The 21,166-nt window shown below is 37.9% G+C and overlaps 1 protein-coding gene across 1 annotated transcript; it reads right to left on the bottom strand.

The window, feature by feature from the left end:
* Positions 1–1,066: 1,066 nt before the first annotated feature.
* EEF1E1 (eukaryotic translation elongation factor 1 epsilon 1) lies at positions 1,067–18,826 on the bottom strand. The gene is made up of 4 exons (XM_014885855.2): positions 18,679–18,826; positions 16,469–16,669; positions 8,684–8,779; positions 1,067–1,709 (listed from the first exon to the last, which is right to left on the bottom strand). The coding sequence occupies exons 1-4, from the start codon at positions 18,775–18,777 to the stop codon at positions 1,569–1,571; spliced, it is 537 nt and encodes a 178-aa protein (XP_014741341.2). The 5' UTR covers positions 18,778–18,826; the 3' UTR covers positions 1,067–1,568.
* Between the last annotated feature and the right edge of the window lie 2,340 nt (positions 18,827–21,166).

Raw genomic sequence — 21,166 nt, 5'->3', positions numbered from 1 at the left:
GCAACAAATGTTTGAATAAACTGGATATTAAGAGTACAAGTACTGACTGTAAATAGCTGAAGCTTTCAGGCAGTGAAATATGAAAAGCTTTGAGAATGAAGTTTCTAATGTACGTTTGTACTAAAGCCCACTCCATAACTCTTGAACAGATCTCAAGATTTCAGAGAGATCTTTGTAAGTACATAAGGTAAGTTTCTAAATAGCATGGAAAAAGAGTAGCTAGAAGTAGAGAATTAAGCCCCCAGGAAATGGTGAGAATTTCTGAAATTTCTGCCCTAAAAGTAACTTGGTGTGCCTGTAAACCTTCAGTGAAAGAATTAAAAATAAAATTATGTATATCTACAGAAAATACCTATTAGAGTCTGGAATTGTTCAGGTAATGCTTACCCTTGCAATTTTCTTCTGTCCATTTATATGTCAGGATGTATTTTAATTTTATTTTTTAAAGGACTTTTAACATTCAAAATGCTCAAACTTCTATCCAAAATAGCTTTTTTGTATTTACTGGGTGCGAGGCTTCTAAGTAGCACATTAAACAAAAGAATGTACAAGTGAAGTTGTCCACTAAACACTGCTGAAGAAACCAACATAGCTGATTTATCAATTAAAATATCAAACTATTTTTGTATTTCTTTCATGCCTTAAAAGAAGTCTTATCTGAATTGTGCAGATCATTAACCAGTTCAAGTTAGCATTTTTATACTTGTACAAATAAAAATCAGAGGACCACATTCTACAGCAGAATGACCCATCCAAATGTGTGACAACAATAGTGTAGGTGGCTTTAAAACCCATTTTAAACACTGCCAATGAACCTGATAAAGCAGCAAATTATCTCAAGTTGAGGGTTTTGGTTGGTTTTGTTGGGGGGGTGGAAAAGTGCATTTGCACTTATGTAGCAAATTATGAAGCGAGGCACATGCAAAATCTTTAAGAACACTAATTTTGCTACTCGGTTTGAAAGGAAATGCTTCTAGATACAAAACAGTACACCACAAAATGAAACAGGAAGTGAACTAACCTTTAAAAATCTACTGAAGAAAAACTAGAAAGTTTCATAGCCAAATTAAGACTACAGTTTTAAAATAATTTATTCGGTCACATAAATACTTTGTAACATTTGCATGTTCCCTTTTTCACATCCTTGGCACACAATATAGATCTTAACTTGTACAAAACTAGTGTAAACATCCATGGAAAACAAAAGGAAAGCTGGCTGACATACATAAAAATTCAATAAATAGCAAAAGGGGTGAATAATTGATGGTAAAGATGATGTAATTTCACTTGAATGTTTAATTAAAAGAACTTTAAATTTTTTAAAAAATAGTGAATTAAAACTTCATTTCCATCTTTCCACCATTTTTGCATTTAATCAGATACAGAATATTTCTTTAGGTCTAATTCTTGATTAACAACAGCAATTCAATGCAGTTGCATTATCTGAGGCATTGACATTTTCGGTTCACATACAGAAGGTTACAAAACAGTACTTGCAGGTTAGTGGCTTTGGACAGTACAATTCCTAAACTCCCCCATCTCATTCTAACACGACATTAAGATTTGCCTTAATGAGCATTAGTGTATAATCTGTTCTTGATAAAGACGACATTGGACAGATGCTGTCGGACACCTGGGTAATGCTGAATGTGGTTGAACCAACGAGACACATTAAGGTATTTCTCCTTTTCTTGCACTGTAAGGTCCACCTGGATGGGGAATAAACACAAAGCAGCAGTAACACCAGGCACTGCATCATTAGAGTCATAACATGTGGTAAGGCAAAATAAAAGTCGATTGTTTTACAGATGATTTAAATTCAAGTAACTTGTTACAGCCTAGCAGTATTCTATCCTAATTTCACATAGTAAAACTCAAACCCATAATATGTATGGAAATTTAATCTACTCAAAGGAACAGACCTGGAGGTGGAATATATAGTTGCATGATAGAGAGGAGTGAAAAGCTTGCATGAATTTAATGCATCTCTCTATTCATGGGGTCAGCATACAGTACTGGGTGGTGCAGGGAAGAGTTCCACAACACGCACAACCCCTTCATGGTCGTTCAGTGAGACAGTCTTGTCTCACAGGCAAAGTGACTACTTCGTATTTCAAGGTGTATTGTAAGTACAGGAGTAAATTTTTTCCAGGCAATTTCAGACTGGATAGGGTAATTGGAAGTTGTTTTGTATGACTATTGCTCAAAATGGAATAGTTACTAAGAACCAGCATAACTTAACTGTTCACATCTGCTAGCTTACATTATTAAGACAGCAATGGCATGATTCAAATTACAACAGTAAAACAAACTGGAAACCTGTCCATACTTCATAAAAATATTTAAAGTACTATCACACAGAACAGCTTCAAGATCAATCAGGAACAAGCCTGTATCACACTGTTGCAACAGCTCCTTTTCACAGCATATGTGGCTAAGACTAATGCAGAACTTAAAGCCTATCTTTAATCAGAAGACTGGCTTAGGTTATCTACAGTTACAGATCCAGATTCTACCTTTAAAAGCCTTTCAAACTTAGGTCATCAGCATCCTCAAAGCTTTACAACAAAGTCTGTTATTACTTCGGAGTGTTTCAAGCCAGCTGTAGAAGTATTCCCATTTTGTATCACCTGTATTACTATTCTTGATTAGCAATTTTATGTCTTCTTATTTCTCTGTAATCAAGTTGGCTTATCAGTTTAGACCATAATCTCTTTTCTCACATTAACATTCTACAACTGAATTACAAATGGGGTAGTCCTCAGAACAGACTATAAAACCTGTACCAGGAACAAAACGTGATCGTCACATCAACTACCCAATCCTATCTCACCAATACTGAAACCAATCAGGATTCACCTCATTTCATTTTCAGTTAGCCAATTAACCATCAGGCTTAACTTAAATCTTCACAATGCTGGCAGTCAATGAAAAAGGGCACATCTGTAGAGGAGAGTTTTAACAGATAAATAATGATCTAGACATGCCTAGTATTTTTCATGTTTAGATTTCTAAAGCTAATCAAGGGTAATCTCCTCAAAAGCTAAACAGATGGCATATTCCTTATGCTTCGTTCTACAAACACTAGATTTTATGGATGCTGCAGGTTCACTGAAAATTCGGTCTTGGGCACAAGACAGCTGGAAACAAATCTCAAAAACAAGTTTCAACAAACTTTGGACTACAGAAAGAGTTAAACATACATTTACAGATATTCAAGTGTATGAGTAAAAACCAGGTCTTTAAACCCAGTCTTATTCTAAATAAATTTCACCTTGTGACATGCCACCCTTTTAATTTCAGGAGTTTCCTATCAGATTTGCTGCTTCTCCTTGCTGTTCTCTCACACAGCCCAGCACCTGGCTTAGAACTGGGAAACTTTAAAAACATAGTGGCAAAAAGAAAGTAAGGATACATACTAGAAGATGAACCAATGGAAAAATACTGGGAAAGAACAATTCCAAGGAGTTGCAGAAGGTAATTCTAACCCAATGGAACACAGCATTAAAGCTAAATTAACGGGAAATTAAGAGAACAGTAACTGGCAACAATCAAAAAGCAGGGATCTTGCAGGTGCTCCTAAGCCCATGTAGCTGCTCTTCCTATGGAATGTACTGCCGGAATACAAGCACAGCACTACAGACATATTCCAGTGACAACTGCAATTCTGCACTGTTATGAACCCCAGTTCAGGCAGCATGAGAAAATCTGCTTTTCTTGCTGCTGGCATGGAAACGTAAACACTGTTCCTACAGTTGTATAGTCTGATAGAAATGCAGAGATAAACCATAAAAACCAGCCACATATTTTTGCTGATCTAGAAATATTAAGAGAGTTATTGGCAATTAACCAAGTGAATAGCACTAACCAGAACAGCACTAACAAAGGGGGAGGAGGGAATCTAGGATTTTTAAAGGCACTACGAATGAAAAATGGAATCTATGGTAATATAACACTGTTTCACAAGCTGCCTGAGCTTCTCTGCAAGTGCAGTATATCCAGGACCAAAAAAAAAAAAAAAAAAAAAGCAGTACCATTGAGGGAAAGATGCTTTTGATCATCTGCAGCGTGTTATGATTAATGGTAGCTGAATGCCGATGCTTGATACAAAACTGGGGGCCATTTACAAAGTAACACAGTATGTGAAAAGAACAACGTGTGTGCTCTAAGGCAATCTAAAACTACTAGAAGTGAAGAAAGATAGTCAAGTATGAGCAAGTACTAAAATACTGAAGCTTTACTTGCCTCGAGTTTACAATAAAGACTTTTCCAAAGTCTTTAATGGATAAGCACCTGGTTATGGAAAGGCTGAGATAAATTTTAGATTTTGCAGCAGATACAGTATTTCCTTCCCATAATCTTTTACTGATAATTCTCGATCTTCATGTTTCTCCAATGTAAATAAAAAATAAAAGTCTGCAAAACTAGTTCTCTTTCATTCTGTTAGCATTGTGAAAAAACATCTGAAGGGCAAAACAGACAGCTATGCTAATAATAAGATCCCTTTTTGTACTCTAGGCACAACAAGGAAGGTTTTTTTACTTATTTACATAATGTACTCTATCAGTGAAATATATTAAAAAGCACTTTGTGGCATGCTCTACTTTTTACTCAGAACATAACTCTTAGGTTAATTGTTTAGAGATCACTTCCATGGCATTTTTTACAACATTTTGTTAGATGGGTATTTTCTGTTCTTCCTCATTAAATTAGATAATTCCCCCAAGTTAAGAAAGGCTGCTGTTCTGCTGTTAAAATAATTATTTGCTATTAAAGCAATTATTTTAATAGCAAGGAAGCAGACACTTAATTTGACAGACTTTTTTTTCCATGTCATGAAAAAAAAAAAGTCCTTTTCTTCCACCACAAAGCTCACCGAGGGGAACCAAGGTGGTTATCATACAAAGCAACTCTAAGAGTTTCTGAAAGGGCTGAAAATACACAAGCTTTAATTATATTCTCTTTCTGTAGCATGGGGATGCAGGCATAAAGCCCTATTCCCACAACCTGCAGGTCATGGAAAATCTAAAAATACCTGCCTATATATGAACCTCTTCAGCATCAAGAAAAGAATAGATACTATCTGACTTTTTAAACTTAGCCTTTAGATATGGGAGAAAGAGAAAAAAACCCAACACCTGTATTTGTATTTCATGACCTATGTGTACTCTCACATAGCTTTATCTAATTTTCTGCTGTTAAAGGAATAAGCTTAAAATTAATTTTTTCTTAAAGCTAAAACTGCTTATTTTGCAATTCAGTTTAACTACCATTTTAGCATTATTGCTTCGAAGAAAAACCTGTTACCTCAGTATTAAAATAAGCAACATATAGCAAATATTAACAAAAAGTCATGACAATCTGTTTATTACAGGAAATGTTCCTTATGGAAAAAATAACTCCAAAATAAACTATTATTGTAGTCTCACTACAGTTCAATATTAGTGGTTCTGACTCAAGGACCACTGCTTAGTTTGTTTTGTACTTGATCATATTTGGTTTGACACCAAAATTTTGACTGAGGCGTCTTCCATTTGCAGATATAAACTTCACCCATAATTTTCCAGACGTTATTAAAGAAATTTTCAAGTCAGACATATAGATTTGAGACTGCTTCCTTGGTTCTGACAACATTTTTGAAGTATAAAAGCAGATCAATCATCATATTGATTATTTCTCTTGAAATAAAACTGGACTTGTGCTGGTCAAAAATATTTAAGAATGAAGACATCTGGAAACTTAAAAAAAAAAAAAAAATTAAAAAATCCCCCAGATTAGAAAACAAATTCATTACCACAGGGGGAACTTAATGCTTAATGATTGCCTAAGATAACCTCAAGCAATGCTTCTAAATTCATATTTTCTCTGCAATCTATGCTTTAACCTAGTAGAACTTTATTGTTCATATTTATCCACATATGTATTTCTGGAATTGAAGTGTCTATAAGACAATATTAATGTTACATACACAGAGACATCAATTATATATGACAATGTAGATCACATTGATTGAAAAGGCAGTATCAAGCATTACACTTTTTAGGTGTTTATGACCTATATTATGATGCAGAACAGCGTGTACTATTTAGTCCCTGCCTTATTACTATGAATGTGTATTTCTAATTTAAACCCCAAAACATATTCTGCAAAAAACCCGAAACACTACCTGTGAATCTGATCCTCACTGACTGAAATAATTATTTCTCACAAATATGGATTTTTAAATACATTGCACTATTGTGTTTATTATGAAAACTAGAAGGGACAGGGAGAATGAAAGGCAGGCACGCAACTGCAGAATTAGAGTTGCTGCTGTCCAGTAAACAAACCATCAGTTCAAATGGATGAGCCAGGACAGGGAAGAACCAGACCCCAGAACCCCTCCTGGATAATGGGAAGGGCAAAATGAAGATGGGAAGGGGGAACAAATACAAATATGCATGATCTATAATCAGAGAAATCAAGATACCACAGGTGAAGAACTGAGCTATAGGAATAACTGGTCTTAAAAACTTTTACAATGAAACATCAGAAGGGTTTTACAGTTTTACTTGGTTTATTCAGTAATATTTACAGTATATCAGTAATATTTACAGCATCCCATCACTAATATCTGTGTTAGCATGTAGTTTTTAGTCCATCAAAAGCAGAGATTAACCTTTAAGGTACTACCAGTAATGTTTTCAGATCAATTCTCTAGTCAACTTGATGGACAGCAAGATCTGCCCCATGTCTCCCATTTCTACCTCCTTTCTTAAAGTATCATAGAAAATACATATTGGTATTTAGCACAAGGCTTAGCTGAAGCAGTGATGGATATGACAAACTGCTTCTCTGAACCACATCACATGAGGAGATACAGCAGCTTTCCCTGCCTCCCCCATAAAGCTTAGGGCAGAGCAGCAGCTCCGGACATACTCTCTTCCGATCACAAGGAAAATAAAAATAATTAAAAGATATTAAAAAAAATAAAATCATAAGATTCTACAATTCAAGGTACTGCCTCTATATGTTTATCAATTCTGAAACCTTGAAAATACATGTAATTCCTAGTTACTTGCTCCTAGATTTTTATATTTATTTAGAATAGTCACCCTGTTGCTTGCCCTTCGTACCCTTCCAATTCAGAAAATTACATTTGATGAAATAAAACATTTCAGAAACAGATGCTGTACTATAAACTTGTCCCAAGTAGTGTCTGGATGGTTGCAGGCACCCAGGAGCACCAAGTCATTTGTTTTTACCATCTGTTCTATTTCCCAAAGCAATAACATGTATCTTTTCATCTTGATTAGGTGGTCTACTCTAGAGCAAACTCTAAATTTAAAATATGCTTGGATTTTCCCCTGCCAAGTTGTTTTTTTTTTTTTTTTTAAGTCTAATTTGAACTTATACTCTCTAACAGAATATACAATCATATTTTTAGAAAATACTTATATACTTCTTTTTGGCTGCATATCATATGTGAAAGGTAACCCATTCTGATACTGTAATCAACACATATATCCTATCGCTTAAGACATTTTACAAGGTAAATGTGATTTAACAGAATTAATTCTATGTGACTTATTCTAGCATGTTTTCAAAAACCTTCCCTCTCCTCTGCTTGACACTCATTTGAACTTCTGGACAGGCAAGATACAGATACATAAGTTCTCTTTAATTTCTGGTAGAATTTCACTGCTTGATTGCCCCTCCCTTCTGCTTCCATTTTGAAATGTAGTATTCTTCTACACTTCTCCCAGAGATCTGCTTTTAATTGTATAAAAGTAACCATTCACCCAGTTGACTGAATTCAATTCTCAGACACACGTGCATTTGTCAAAAGCATCTTCTAACTATCCTCGCTCCCCCCCTCAATTTTCTTGACTGATTTAATCTTCTCCCAAGAATTTAGACCTTTTTATTTGAGTCCTTTGGTTTTTTCCCACTCCAGAGGATGACAATGGCTCATTTACAAACACATTCCAGCCACCAAAATGCAAATAGTTTCTACTGCTTTATCTTTAAATTAATTGGGATTCAGAACTGAAGGTGCACCAATTTTTAAGCACTTCATAATAGCCTGAGCAGACTACAAATAATCTCAACATCTTTCCACTCAGAATAAATTTATTTTTGGAGTGGATTTTTTTTCCCTTTTCCTCCTAAGCACCAGCTCCCCGTATTCTTTTCATATTATGTACCTTATCAAGTCTTATCACTTAAGTCTGGAAACACAAATGATAATTTGTTATGGCTCAAACTTTTTTATATGCATTAAGGAGCTTAATTTACGTGCGTTTGTAATATAATACTAACTCTAATACTAACGAAGTTAGTTCTTTCAGTTCTGATACATCCTTTCAGCTTCATTTATCTGTTTCCCCATGTACTTCTGTGACTGCAGTTCTGTAGTATGGTCATGTTTCAGACTCGAACAGGCAAAAGTTCTCAATCCTAGAAACACAAGGATAGGTATAATCCTTGCTACACTTTGCAGAGGAAACTAAAGCATTTTGACACTACAGGTCTTTTGACGGATCCATAGCTAAATATTAAAGAATAAAATGAAAAACTTAAGAACAAGTTTTATATTCCTCTGTTCCGTTCAGTAGGTCAACTTCTACAACAATAAAGTGCCCTTTACACAGATAACAATTCTAAAAGTTGAACATATAAAAATGATGCAAGTAATGCTTACCATGATATGATGCAATCCATAATACATCAAAATGTCTGCTAAGGTAAAAATGTTTCCTGCAAGGTAGACTTTGTCTTCAAGGTGCATGTTAAGATCCTAAAAAAGAAAAAGTCATTATACTGCTGTAGTATTGACTCCGTGAAACAATCTATTAAGGCAGTTGTTAAAAATAATAGACATTTCCTCTGGAGACCATGCATATAAAATAAACACCGGTTTTAAATTATCCCAACTCAGCAAACTGTTAAAACAAACAATATAAGAAGTGACAAGATAATAAAATAAAATATCATTCTTTGACAGTGAGAATTAGGTAAAATTTAAATGCTGGTCTCTAAACAAAGTGCTTCATACTTACCAAAATTTTTGTAAATGCAAATGCAATTTATTTTAAGATGACACCACAGAAATACTTTCAAGTCTGTCTTGGCTTCAAATTACTGAAATTGAAAAATTAGAGAGTTGTGTATTTACTATGAGTGCAAATTCAAATGTTTAACATTTGATTAACAGAAAATGCAGTCCTATGATAAAAGGACAGCATACTGTTCTCCCAGCAGCAGTGATGCCTGTCCTCCAGGACTCTGTGCAGCTGGTCAGCAAGGTTCGGGAACAGTAATGTCATAAGAATCAGGGAAGCACAAAGGGAGAGTGGAGTGGGAGACAAGTTTCAGTCTTGATGCTGGTAACTTGATACCCATCAGCTGCTATCACTTGACACTGCTTTTATTAATGCTGAAATTACTGCTAATGATTCTTTGTGATTGGTATTGTCAATTCAGCTGCTGTCCAAGTCTCTAAGAAAGAGAATTTCAGCATTTTAAGAGCATCTCAACTGTTCCAGAGCAGAGGCTATGAGGGTGGGTAGTAGAAGGCTTCCATCCAGGTTCAGTAAATAATTATTTCAAAAGCATATTAACAGAAAGAGTCCTTTTCATGGCTTTTTGTATGCAACCATTCTCTGCCAGAAAATAACAGGCTGACAGGCTCAGTGTTGCTCAAGTTTATCAGTTCTGAGGACACAGGCATCACACATCAGCTCTCTTCACCCATCCTTCCTTTTCTCTAAATCCTACCTACTTGACATCCAGTTTTGCACCTTTCTGCCCCCTACTTTCCTCTAAAGAAATGTAACAATAAAATTACCTTCTCTAACCTGGACCCTAGCATAAGCCAGCTTTAGTTTTACAACATTATTTACAGACACCTACAAAAACAGTTTCTCAGCTTTTCCTTGGATTTGGAAACTCCCCTTATCTGAAGGAAAAAAAAGAAGCGCATATCATCTGCTTAAGCCACTCCCTCCCCCTGTCCTAGAAACAGAGGTAAGCAGCTTAAACTTAACTAACATTTTAAAAAAATTGAATTTTTCAGTCTCAATTACAGCACATTCCATCTTCAGACAACATCTTATCGTAAAAACAAATATTGGGCAAGGGGAAACGAGTTAATACTTAGTGAACATTTACAAAATAATATCTGGCCTTAATGCATGTACTTTTAGTGATCACATAATTTTACTGATATAGGGATTTCCTATAATGCATATATTGAAAATAAACCAAGACCAAAACACAAAACTAGAATGCTGAGACTTCAAGACATCTAAACTTGCACTTGCTTTTGACAAGTTCGACTCTATTAAGCCACTTTTCTATTCTTTGATAACCTCTTTATGACAGGACTCCTGTACTTCTGTAATATTTGAACATCCCCATGTCTGCTTTGATTTCTTTTATTAGAGCCAATCAGGGAAACATATTAACCCCTGCATAGTTAAAATTCTGTAAGGTCAATTGCCCCTGGCTATATAGCTTCAATTCTTTAGTCTGGTTTACTGCTTTGTTCATGTTAGTTAGTGCTCAAATTACCCCAAACATGTAACCACAGTTCTGTGGAATTTCCTACTCACAAGACAAAGGCAAATCCAATGTTAAGAAGAAAAAACTTGCAGGAAGAAAAAACCTCAAATCTAAAGATCTGCGTACTAGGGAAAAAAACCCACAAACTTGTCATTTTGAAACAAATTCTCTGACCAGCATTTTTCATTTACATTAACATTTACATAACATTTTCATTAACCAGAAATTCCACATGGATTATAATAAAAAACTAACACCACTGAAATTTTACCTTCTCCCAGTCCTCCCCCATTCTTCTTAGCTTAGGCTATGGAATCAGGATTTTGTAAAGTAAAAAGCTCATTATCTCTGAAGTTACCATCACCACAGTTATTTCCCTGCTGAAAATTTTGTATTTCTGCATCAAAGAAATTACAGCATGCTAATTCTGAGTTTTATATTGCACATGTACACTCAAAATAGTCATCAATCAAAAAAATCCTAAAACTTTAAAGGCAAGGTGAGCCATTACAGCGTGAACAATTATTTATTCTGGTTCATCAAATTTTACGAAGTCAGTTAACTGAACAAATCAAATTTGACAAAAATGGTTTAGTCTTGTAAAAATTAGCATTAGTTTAAAATTCTGGTTTAAAACATTTACCTTCCTCCCCTAAAATAAAGGCAGATATTCTAATTTCATCCTGCAAGTCATGCTAATTCAGAAACACCATATTTTTTCAAGTGCATTAGGCACATTTAGTTAATCCTGCCTCGTGGGTTATGCTTCCCATGGATGATTGTATTACTGGCTAATAACCGAAAGTGCTAAAATTCCTGAAAGTTTGCTTAAGTGACAACAGTATTAAAGTGAAACAGTGCTCCTGTTCTGGAGAGACTAATGAAAATATGAACACAAAACTATATAGAATTTCTATCACATCCAGGAAATTCAGGTCTGCCTGCTGTCATCTGAATCATTTGTCTTTCTGCTTAAATGAATTTTGTTATAAATAAATATTATAGTATTGGCTTTTCACAAATATTAGGATGGATGTGGTGTTGAAATGCTTTTTAAGATATAGTTTTCTTTAGGAGTAACATAGACTAATAAAGTGTCTTTGTAATAAGTGAACTATCAAGTGAACTGTTTGGTTGGGTAATACCCAGTGAAGACCCCTGCTACTGATATACCAGTTACCAGCACCGACTGTCTGTAGAAATTGAAGACCACAGCCCAAATTAAGACTCATAAGAAAAATAAACAAGAAACACACATGCTCTAAAAAGGCAGACTCAAGGAGTGGCCATGTAAAACAGCTCCTGGAATATGGAAAATAGTTTATAGAAAAGTTTGAAAATGCATGATAGGTTTATGAATATGAGACAGGCTGATGAATTTAAGGGGTGTCTCAAAAACAGCAGGTGTGCTCTTGGCTGAATTATAACCTTTTGCTTTATTGTTTGTCTCTCATTGTCTTTTATTTAACCTTTTAAGATCTACCAGGAAAATGAACCTAGTTTTTCACAAATTCCATAACCCAGGATTAAAAGACTAAGATAGTCCTGGAAGTTGCTTGTAACTACATAAACTTACTGTTGCATCCCCTCAGGAAACTCTCTTCAAATTTCAGACAGGTACTTAAGGCATAGGTGCATTAGAATGCATTAACATATACTGAACAACTACAGCAATTCAAACACCATTTTTGGGTATGAGGGGGAGAAAAGCAACAGAAAAAAGAATTGTATTATTTACAGACTAATAGATTTATTTCCATTTACTGTTCTATGGGGGGAAAAAAAATTAATTTACAGCCTCTATCTAGCAACAATTCAACACATCTCATTCAGAGCACACTTCTGAGCACCCCCAGCATTGCTTGCTGCTTGTTAAATATGCAATCCAATGGCCCCTAATCCATTTGATCTGTTCAGGCCACTGAATCCCTGCCAGTCACTGCCAATTGTGACAGTGGCTCAGATAAGGAGCAGTTGCTTCTTACAACAACTCAGGAGCTTCCAATGGACCTAATCACACCGATTTTTTTCTGGATATTTTGCCCACAACACCCTACTGGCGTATGTGCTTCCCTTACACACAGAAGCACGTCCTGTCCTTTCAGTCAGCAAGATTCTTGAGGTCATTTATGCCCTAAATGCTTTTGTATCCCCATGCAATCACAAAAAGCTGAGCATTCCCAAATGCTCCAGGAAAGCCCCTGACAATGCAGATCCCAAGAAAGGGTTTCTGAAGCCACATCCTAGAAAAGCAAAACTATACTTTTGGTACATAGACTTATTTTTAATTCTCATGCAAGACTCTTCTCTTTAACTGGCAAACTATGAGCTAAACGTGGTCTGGAAGAATATTATATTACTGAGTTTCCTGCAAAAGACAGAAGAAAAATAACCAATAAATGTTTCAATAATAAATAATAAAATAATAAATAATTCAATAATAAAAATTCAACCTTCAAACCTGTAAGTGTGCAAAAATATCCTGGTGCTGACAGAAGAGGTAAAGAAGCGAACACAAAACTGAAGTTTGAGAAGTGTTTGTTGGACAGGTTTGCCAAAGCAGGAAAGCATCCCATTCAGTCTCAAAAAACAGTGTACAGAGCTGTGGATTAATGGTATGAACAGAGCATGGATTAACCTGCTTTTTTACCTCTGGAAATAGTAATTTCTCAAGCAAGTACATTAAATAGAAATTACAGCTCTCTTATTCAGATTTCTAATTGGATTTCATGATTACAGCCAGGCAGCACAGGAGACTGGGATAAAGCTAATTGATATCATGGAACATTGTTCTGTATGAGACACTGAAAGTAGTACATAGAGATTCTTAGTTCTCATTATCCTTCAGAGACCAGAGTTTCTGCATTTCTGTGGATGCTGAATTTAACAAGCCACCAGTTATTTGCCAGAGCTTCTTTACATGGGGTGTGAAGGGGGAAGAATCCTCAGGTTTAAAATACCTAAAACCGATAATGCAGAGACATTAAAATCTCCTGAACAGAATTCAATAATACCTAAGTAGAGATTGGATGGCACAGAGGTTTTCAGTTCCTTCCCTGAGGAGCAGAAAAAACACTAGTTATCCTGCATGACAACTCAGAAATTTTCAGTTTCTTTTCCTATGCAGCTTAATTTACCACTAACGAAACATCAAAGAAACAAAAGATTACACTCTTTTATCCTGTGGAAAAGAAAGTTAATACAATATATTGGATATTACGCTCTCACTGCTACTGACATTCATCATTCCTATGGATCTGCTGAGAAACAGATTTGGAGCAAAAGTACTGATCCCATTTATTTTGTCAATTAGAGAAGCACGAATTAAAATTAGACAAAATTCAACAAGCCCTTTATTGGCCCGTTCTGAACATTGTGACATTTGCTCTGGATGAATATAAAACCCTGCCTGATATGGTCTGTTTCACCATTTTTTTCCTGTCAAGTAACAGCTTTAGGCAACATGTTAGTAAGAACAATTTAACAACCTATTTTCGTAAAGCAAACAGAAAATCCCTCCTGTACAAATTAACAAACAGGAAACCAGTTATTTACTGACATTTGGTAGAACCACATCAGTTAAGGGTTAAATAGAGGCAGCCTAAAGCTTATAGCAGAAGTGACTGAACTGTTTTTGGCGCAACTTATTATGAATTGTGGCTCTAGGCTGCAACTGTCCCAAGACTGCCATTGTGTATTCCAGACATGTTGTAAAACTACAGCCTCAGACTTCCCTCCCTACTTTAGTTTCTTTTTTTTTTTCACCCATACTTCCTTTTGGCACAGTATTCTTTAATGGTAGGCTGCCCCTTTTCTGATTAATCATGGTGGCAAGAGAATTACAAAAAAAAGGCCTTAATTGCTATAACTATAAAATTATTAGTGCTGAAACAATTCTATAGTAGCCTTGTGCTAAAATAAATTCTGGTTATTCAACATTTGCTAAAAAAATTCACAGAAAAAATTTTAAATGCACTTAAAGGCAGAGATTCTCTCTCAAGTAACAATGTTTCTCAGTAAGGAAATTTTGCTTTTCTTAGAAACACTTGATTTATCTACATATTTGTATTTCAGCATACTGTCCTTTCTACATAACCAGTGTCATTATGGCCAAAGCTAAAAAGAGATCCCACCCAGCTTCATTTGGTTTTAATGCTGCAATGCAGTTCTGCAAACACTCACATGTACCTGCTGACACTGCAGGTATCAACATTAAAACCATCCTGAGGAGATGAATTTTGTTATAACAAGACAGAAAACTTGCTTTTGGTTTTTATATGATAGAAAGGCAAGAAAGGTAAATGGAAGTTAGTTATTTTTTCTCATACGGTCTTCTCACAGCTTGGGAGAACAAAAAGTTTCAAGTTTGTTCAAATAATGACTGAAACTGTGTGACACTTGTCATAAAAGTTTAGACAACAGAGACCTCCAAGGGCCAGCTCATTATACAACAGCTAAACCTGAAATTAACCCCTGATCAGTCAGTGCCTCCTTCAATCAAATTCTAAAAACTCTACAGAGTAGACAATTTTTCATGCTGTATCTGTAGAGTAACCATGACTGTCAAAGTTTTGATAGCATTTGCACATAGAAAGTAAGAGCAGATATGTTACAAAAAGAGAAGCAATGTAAACAAACTCACGATTAACCAATGGAAGATACTCCCCAGATACAATGAAACCAAGATAACTGAGATTATTTGGGGCTCAAGTGAGAGAAATGGTTTATCAGGATTTTCACTAAGTTGGTAGGTAAGGCAGGCAGGACGCCTCAAGATCAAGCAGGCTGCCAGCTTAAGGAGTAACAAAGTTTTATTTTGTATGATTTTAAGACACATCTTCCTTGATTTTAAGTAACTGAGTGTTGATACAACTTCAGTTTGTCTTTGATTTCTGCACATCTTGCCAGACCCAGAAGTATTACGACTCTGCTAGCTTCAAGTAGTCAACCTTGCTGCTCACAAGTTTCTAAACTCAGACTCACTTGCAGCACTGTGCAATGTAACTCTCCATCTAAAACATACTTTTAAAACTAGAAAAAATAAGCACTTTAAAAATTGATCGAATTTCACTGCTCTTTTATACACACTGTGTAAACAGTGCTTAACAGTATAAAGCAAATTTTCCCTTCAAGTTGTTCCCACAAGACTGCAAAAATACTTATTACCAGTTGCAAAGAGTAAGGAAAATAGAGTAAGTTTTGCTATCTGCTCCTTGTCATCTGGCTGCTCAAACAACAAGGGGGACCCTCAAGATTCTCTCTTCTGCTTCCACTTGTTTAAGAGGAAGTAAGCTTCTACCTACAAGAAAAGTTTAATGACAGCAGACCAAGGACTCCACACAAAGTAGCTCAATGTGAAGGACAGTTTTGTAGAGGTTCCTTTATGATTTCACTTTTCACACACAATTCTGTCCAGTACCTCCTTTTAGCATCAATATCAATTACCACAGCATCAAGTATGGCTTATATCCCATAATTTCTACATTATTAAGAATAGCTCTTAAAACAATCAGAGAAGTGTTATCCTGGAATACAACACCAATTTGCTTATAACCAAGGGTTTCTGAAGATAATAAGAGACTGGCGCCTCACACAGGTAGCTGAACAGTCTCCAAACTGTGTGGAACACCCTTCATAATTTACAGCCATTGAGCACTGCAAGAGCTCTGCTTCAGGTATTTTACAGTTTTAGCCGTTTTCCCATTTCAGGATGTTGGGGGAATTTTTGTCAATAAAAGTGAAAAGCAGCAAGAGGAATAAAAACCAGTACTTAGTGACACTGTCAAGCCCATAGCATTTGTTAAATTTTATTAACTGTGTGCTCATACATACATTAGCACTGTAATCTTCTTCAAGGTCCAGTCACTCCAAAATTCAGTGGCAAGGTAATCAAGTACTCCTTAGGTAATTAAGTACTCCTTACCTTCAGAATTGTTCTAGTATCTTCCTTACTGGAGCCTCCATTCACTCGGGTCACTCTGTATTCCAGCCACTGCTGCACCACAGCCTTCTCTTCAGCAGTGCTTCCCAGCAGTTGGTCTTTCCTAGCTTGCCTGACCAGATGGGCAGCAATGGTCATCAGCCCCGTCAGCCCAGGGCCATTGTTGGTTTGGAGAACAGGAACCTGGAAGTGGTAACACAAGTATAAGACTAAACAAATAATCGTAGAAAGCAGTTTCTATATGAATGGCTATTGTTTCTTTTTATGTTTCCTCAAAAGGATCTTTGAAGCAATAGATAAGAACTTAGAAGTATTCACAGTAAAGGTGGTGCCATCAAAACCAAGTCTGTGTTCACTTTTTGCTCTTTGGGGTATTTTATTTTTAATTGTTACAGAAGAACATGAACAAACCAAGACACCTTTAGCTCCAGTTAAGCAAATTCTGCCAATATTAGGCAGAAATAGCATTGCTTGTTCTAACACTGGCAGAAATCTTATTAACTGGCTTCTAACTCATTTCCAAATTCAGGACTCTGATTTAAGACAGAAGTCATTAGCATCCAACGTCTCTCTGAGCAAGCACGCTGCAGTAACCACACCTCCTTAAAAGCTTATTCCTAAGTACTGCACCATTCCAAAATGCCCTGAACAGCAGTCAGGAGCTCACCGGTACCAGCAGGACAACACAACACACGTCCAGCTTTAGCCATGATGTCTTTGTGAGTGACAGCAGCATGTGTTAAGCTGTGGGAAAGGAAACTGAACCACCACCTCAAGAAATGAAGTGACTGAACTGAAAAGGCTGAAAGCCTGTTCAGGCACTTATGACTTAATGACATAAAATGAAAGAAACTGATTAAAACACAACACTCTTTTAAAGTATTTGACCACACAGAGCAGTCTGTGTGCAGATTTATTTAATCTAAGGTGCAAGCTGAAAGCACAATATTATTTTTGGAGTTATATCAAGAGTCTTGCACTACTATTAAGTTTTTTTCCACTGAGCATCCAGCCAGAAAAACTACACACAGACCTAGTTACTTGAATTTTTCAGCCTTATGCTTTATGGTAATAGCAGTAAATACCAGCTGGGCTGTAAAATAATTAAGGCAGTTTTTGCAACTGAAGAACACATATAGATATTCAGGATTCTAATCATAAACAGTCAATTAAAAAAACCCCAAAACGTAAGGCAACTGCAGAGTTTCATTTGTCAAACAACCTTCTCCAGGAGGGAGGATCAAACAAAGGGCTCACAAATTTGTGACACTCCCAGCTCCACATTGCACTTTTCATGCCTCAAGTGCCTCTTAAACCCTGGAACCTATGGTTTCCATACAAACTTTGAAACATTAAAACATCTAGAACCATAGAATCAACAAAGTTGGAACGTACCTTTAAAATCATCCAGTCCAGCATCCACCCAGCACTGCCACTGCAACCCCTAAACCGCTAAATCATCACCCAGTGCCACATCCAGATACCTCTTAAACATCTCCAGAAATGGATACTCCAATAAATCCCTGGGCAATCTATTCCAATGCCTCAGCACCACAAGAGGGAAAAATACTTTGTAATATCTAATCTGAATCTCCCTAGTCTCAGCTTAGGCTATTTCCTCTGGTCCTCCCACTGCAGGCACAGTAGATGGACCGGTTCCCACCCTACTACAACCTGATGTCAGGTAGGAGTACTTTAAAAATTATAAAATATTTAAGAGCAACGCGTCCTCAATACAGACATCTTCCTATTTTTAAAACAGCTCCTTTTTCTTCCCATGTCATTTAATCAAGATAGCACAGAAATAATTCACACGCAGAGAAAGGAGAGTGCTGAAACAAGTAAAAGTCAAGTCGAAATCTCTTCCATGAAACATGATGACCCTTCCCACAAGCAGACGGAAGGAGTTTCCAGAACCTACAAGTTCACAGGCAGCAAGGCCCTACAACACCCACAACATACGTGAGTTGATGAGGGAAGGGCTGAAGAGAACACAAGTGAGACCCCACTCAAGGAGACGTCGGCTGGGGGCCGCAGTCACCGTCACATCGGTGTCTGAGGGCAATTGCCAGGGAGGCGGGAAGGGAAGCTCGGAGGGAAGCAGCCACTGGGGAAAGGAGACCAGAGCACGCCCGCCCTCCCACGCGCGTCGCCACCGCCACCCGCTCCAGGCCCCTCCTCGCTCCCTTCACCTTCCGCTCCCCCTGGACGCCGTACTTGTTCCCGCCCGGCAGCCCCAGCAGCCGCTCCAACAGCTCCAGCTCCTCCGCACCCTTCACCGCTGCCGCCATCTTGCGCGTCAGGACACGCGGGACAGGGAAGGAGTACGGCAACAACCGCTCTCCCCATTGGCGGGCAGCGCTACGGCTCCGCCGAAGCAAGCGCCACTGCCATTGGCCCGAAAGAACCGACTAGCCAATCAGAACCCAAGGGAGCCTCCGCGTTGAGCCGGTGGAGGGGGAGGGAAGAGCAGCGGGGTCACGGCAGCGCATGCGCAGTTTCCCCCGCACGTCCCCGGCCGCATGGTGGGCCGGGCGGGCGCGCGCCAAGCCGCGCCTCCGGGGCGTGGCCTTGCGGAGGGGGCGGGGCAGCCGTGAGGGGCGGAGGAGGCGGGGCCGCCCCTTTGCCCACCCGTGGGGCGGGTGGGGCGCGGAGTTGTCCGGGCCGTGCGGTTTCGCGGAATCTGTTTGGTTGGAAAAGACCTTCGAGATCACGGAATCCGACCTATGACCCAACACCACCATGTCAGTTAGACCATGGCACGGACTGCCACGTCCAGTCTGTCTTTAAACACCTCCAGAGATGGTGACTCCGCCACCTCCCCGGGCAGCCCATTCCAACGCCTTTTCTGTGGAAAAATTCCTTCTGATGCCCAGCCTGAACATCCCCTGGTGCAGCTTTAGGCCATTTCTTCTTGCTCTATTGCTGGTTGCCTGGGAGAGGCGGCCGACTCCCACTGGCTACACCCTCCTTTCAGGGAGCTGTAGAGAGCGATAAGGTCCCCCCTGAGCCTCCTCTTCCCCAGGCTCAACACCCCCAGCTCCCTCAGCTGCTCCTCACAGGAATTGTGCTCCAGACCCTTCCCCAGCTTCTCTGGACAGCTCCAGCTCTGCCCCCGGCTCCCCGCACTCCCGGTGTCCTGGCCTGCCGGCCCCTCGCTGTTCTGTTCCATGGATGGCTCAGTGCCACATAAAAAAGCTGCTGCCCTGGGGGATGCCCTCAGGTTGTCCACACAGACTGTCCCTCCCTTCTGGGCTTCTCAGGAACCATTACACCACTTCTATCCATCTGTTCGCCTGTCCTGCCTTCTTCCACCTAGCAAATCTTGAACTCGTTGTCCAAGTGCAGCCAAATTTAGTAGGGGAGCTGAAGTTTTGTGGAGAGCTGCATCACTAGGGATCTTGAGAAATGAAAGGTCAGCCAGAACCAAGCTGCTATCCAAGGGCATCAAAGGAGGAGGAGGGATAAAAGTAGGGTTAAGAAAATCATCCTAATCACCAATGTTAATAGTAGTAGTAGAGTTAAGAGATAAAACCCACAAAATCTCAGCTGGCCATGAAGTAGCCTGATTTAACTGCACTTCAGTGTATTTGAGATTTGATGAAGACGTGATTTAATCACCTTTCCAATGGAAGATACTCTGCTGCAGATGTCATACTCTTATGTCTGATCATAAATGTCAGGAATTAAAACAATTTTAGATTTCCAGGTTTATTTGTGCAGAGTATCAAAGTGCAATTCTTGATAGAAGACACCAAACTAAATACCAAACTAACATTTTTTTACTAAAAAGAATGAGCTAATCTTGTCCTACTACTGACATTTTCACAATGAAGACTCAGGGCTATCACTGCGTTAGTCATCTCAGATAAGATGATCCTGACAAATGTCCTGTTTCTCCAGTGAAACCCTTTATCTTGATACAAGGTGACATATAGATTTGTGCCTTCTGTTATAGAAAAAGTCTGAAAGTGGACACTGAGCCTTCCTCTGGCTGGGGAGCAAATCTGAAATTTTGATGGATTTTTAAGCTTTATTATAGCTTTTATATTAACGTCTGCAAAGCACTTAATTAGAAAAAAAACCCCAAACCAAAAAAACCTGCCTTGAAAATGGCCTTGCTCTTTGCAGAGCTTTTTAACATTAATCAGCTCCTTTCTTTAAGCAGTATTTTGTAATGATATTGTTCCAGCAGTGTTCCAGTAGTGTTCCAGCTCTGTGATATCAATGCATGATCTAAAATTACACAGAAAGGCTTCCTTTTCAGTGGGAAAATTGAAAGAAATGCTTTGCCCCTTTTTTGATAGCTAGTTTATAGTTTTATTATTGAGCAATTTTACTTTTGATAATGAACCATCTATCAGTAAATACATGCCTACACTTACAGGTTATTTTATAAATTATAATTTTTAGATGCTTTGGAACCTAGAAGATGTGATCTACCAGTGTAAAATATTAGTAGTGATGTGTTGAAATATCTATCAGTTAAAATAAAAAGGTCACAGTTTCAGTCAGATGAAACCTGGGGGTTGTTGAGTGGTTTTTTTTGTTGTTGTTGTTTTTTGTTTTTTTGTTATGACTTTCCTCCCTTAAACCTCAAAGTTTTACAGACCTTGGAAAAGGAGATTTTATAAATTAGATGGAGGAGATTAACTGCTTACGGTTGTGTAGTAGTTTCCC

The sequence above is a fragment of the Sturnus vulgaris genome, chromosome 1 (genome assembly GCF_052056855.1).
Source record: "Sturnus vulgaris isolate bStuVul1 chromosome 1, bStuVul1.hap1, whole genome shotgun sequence".
Taxonomy (NCBI): Eukaryota; Metazoa; Chordata; class Aves; order Passeriformes; family Sturnidae; genus Sturnus; species Sturnus vulgaris.
Note: the sequence above shows the minus strand (reverse complement) of the source record. Positions and strands in the feature narration are given on the sequence as shown.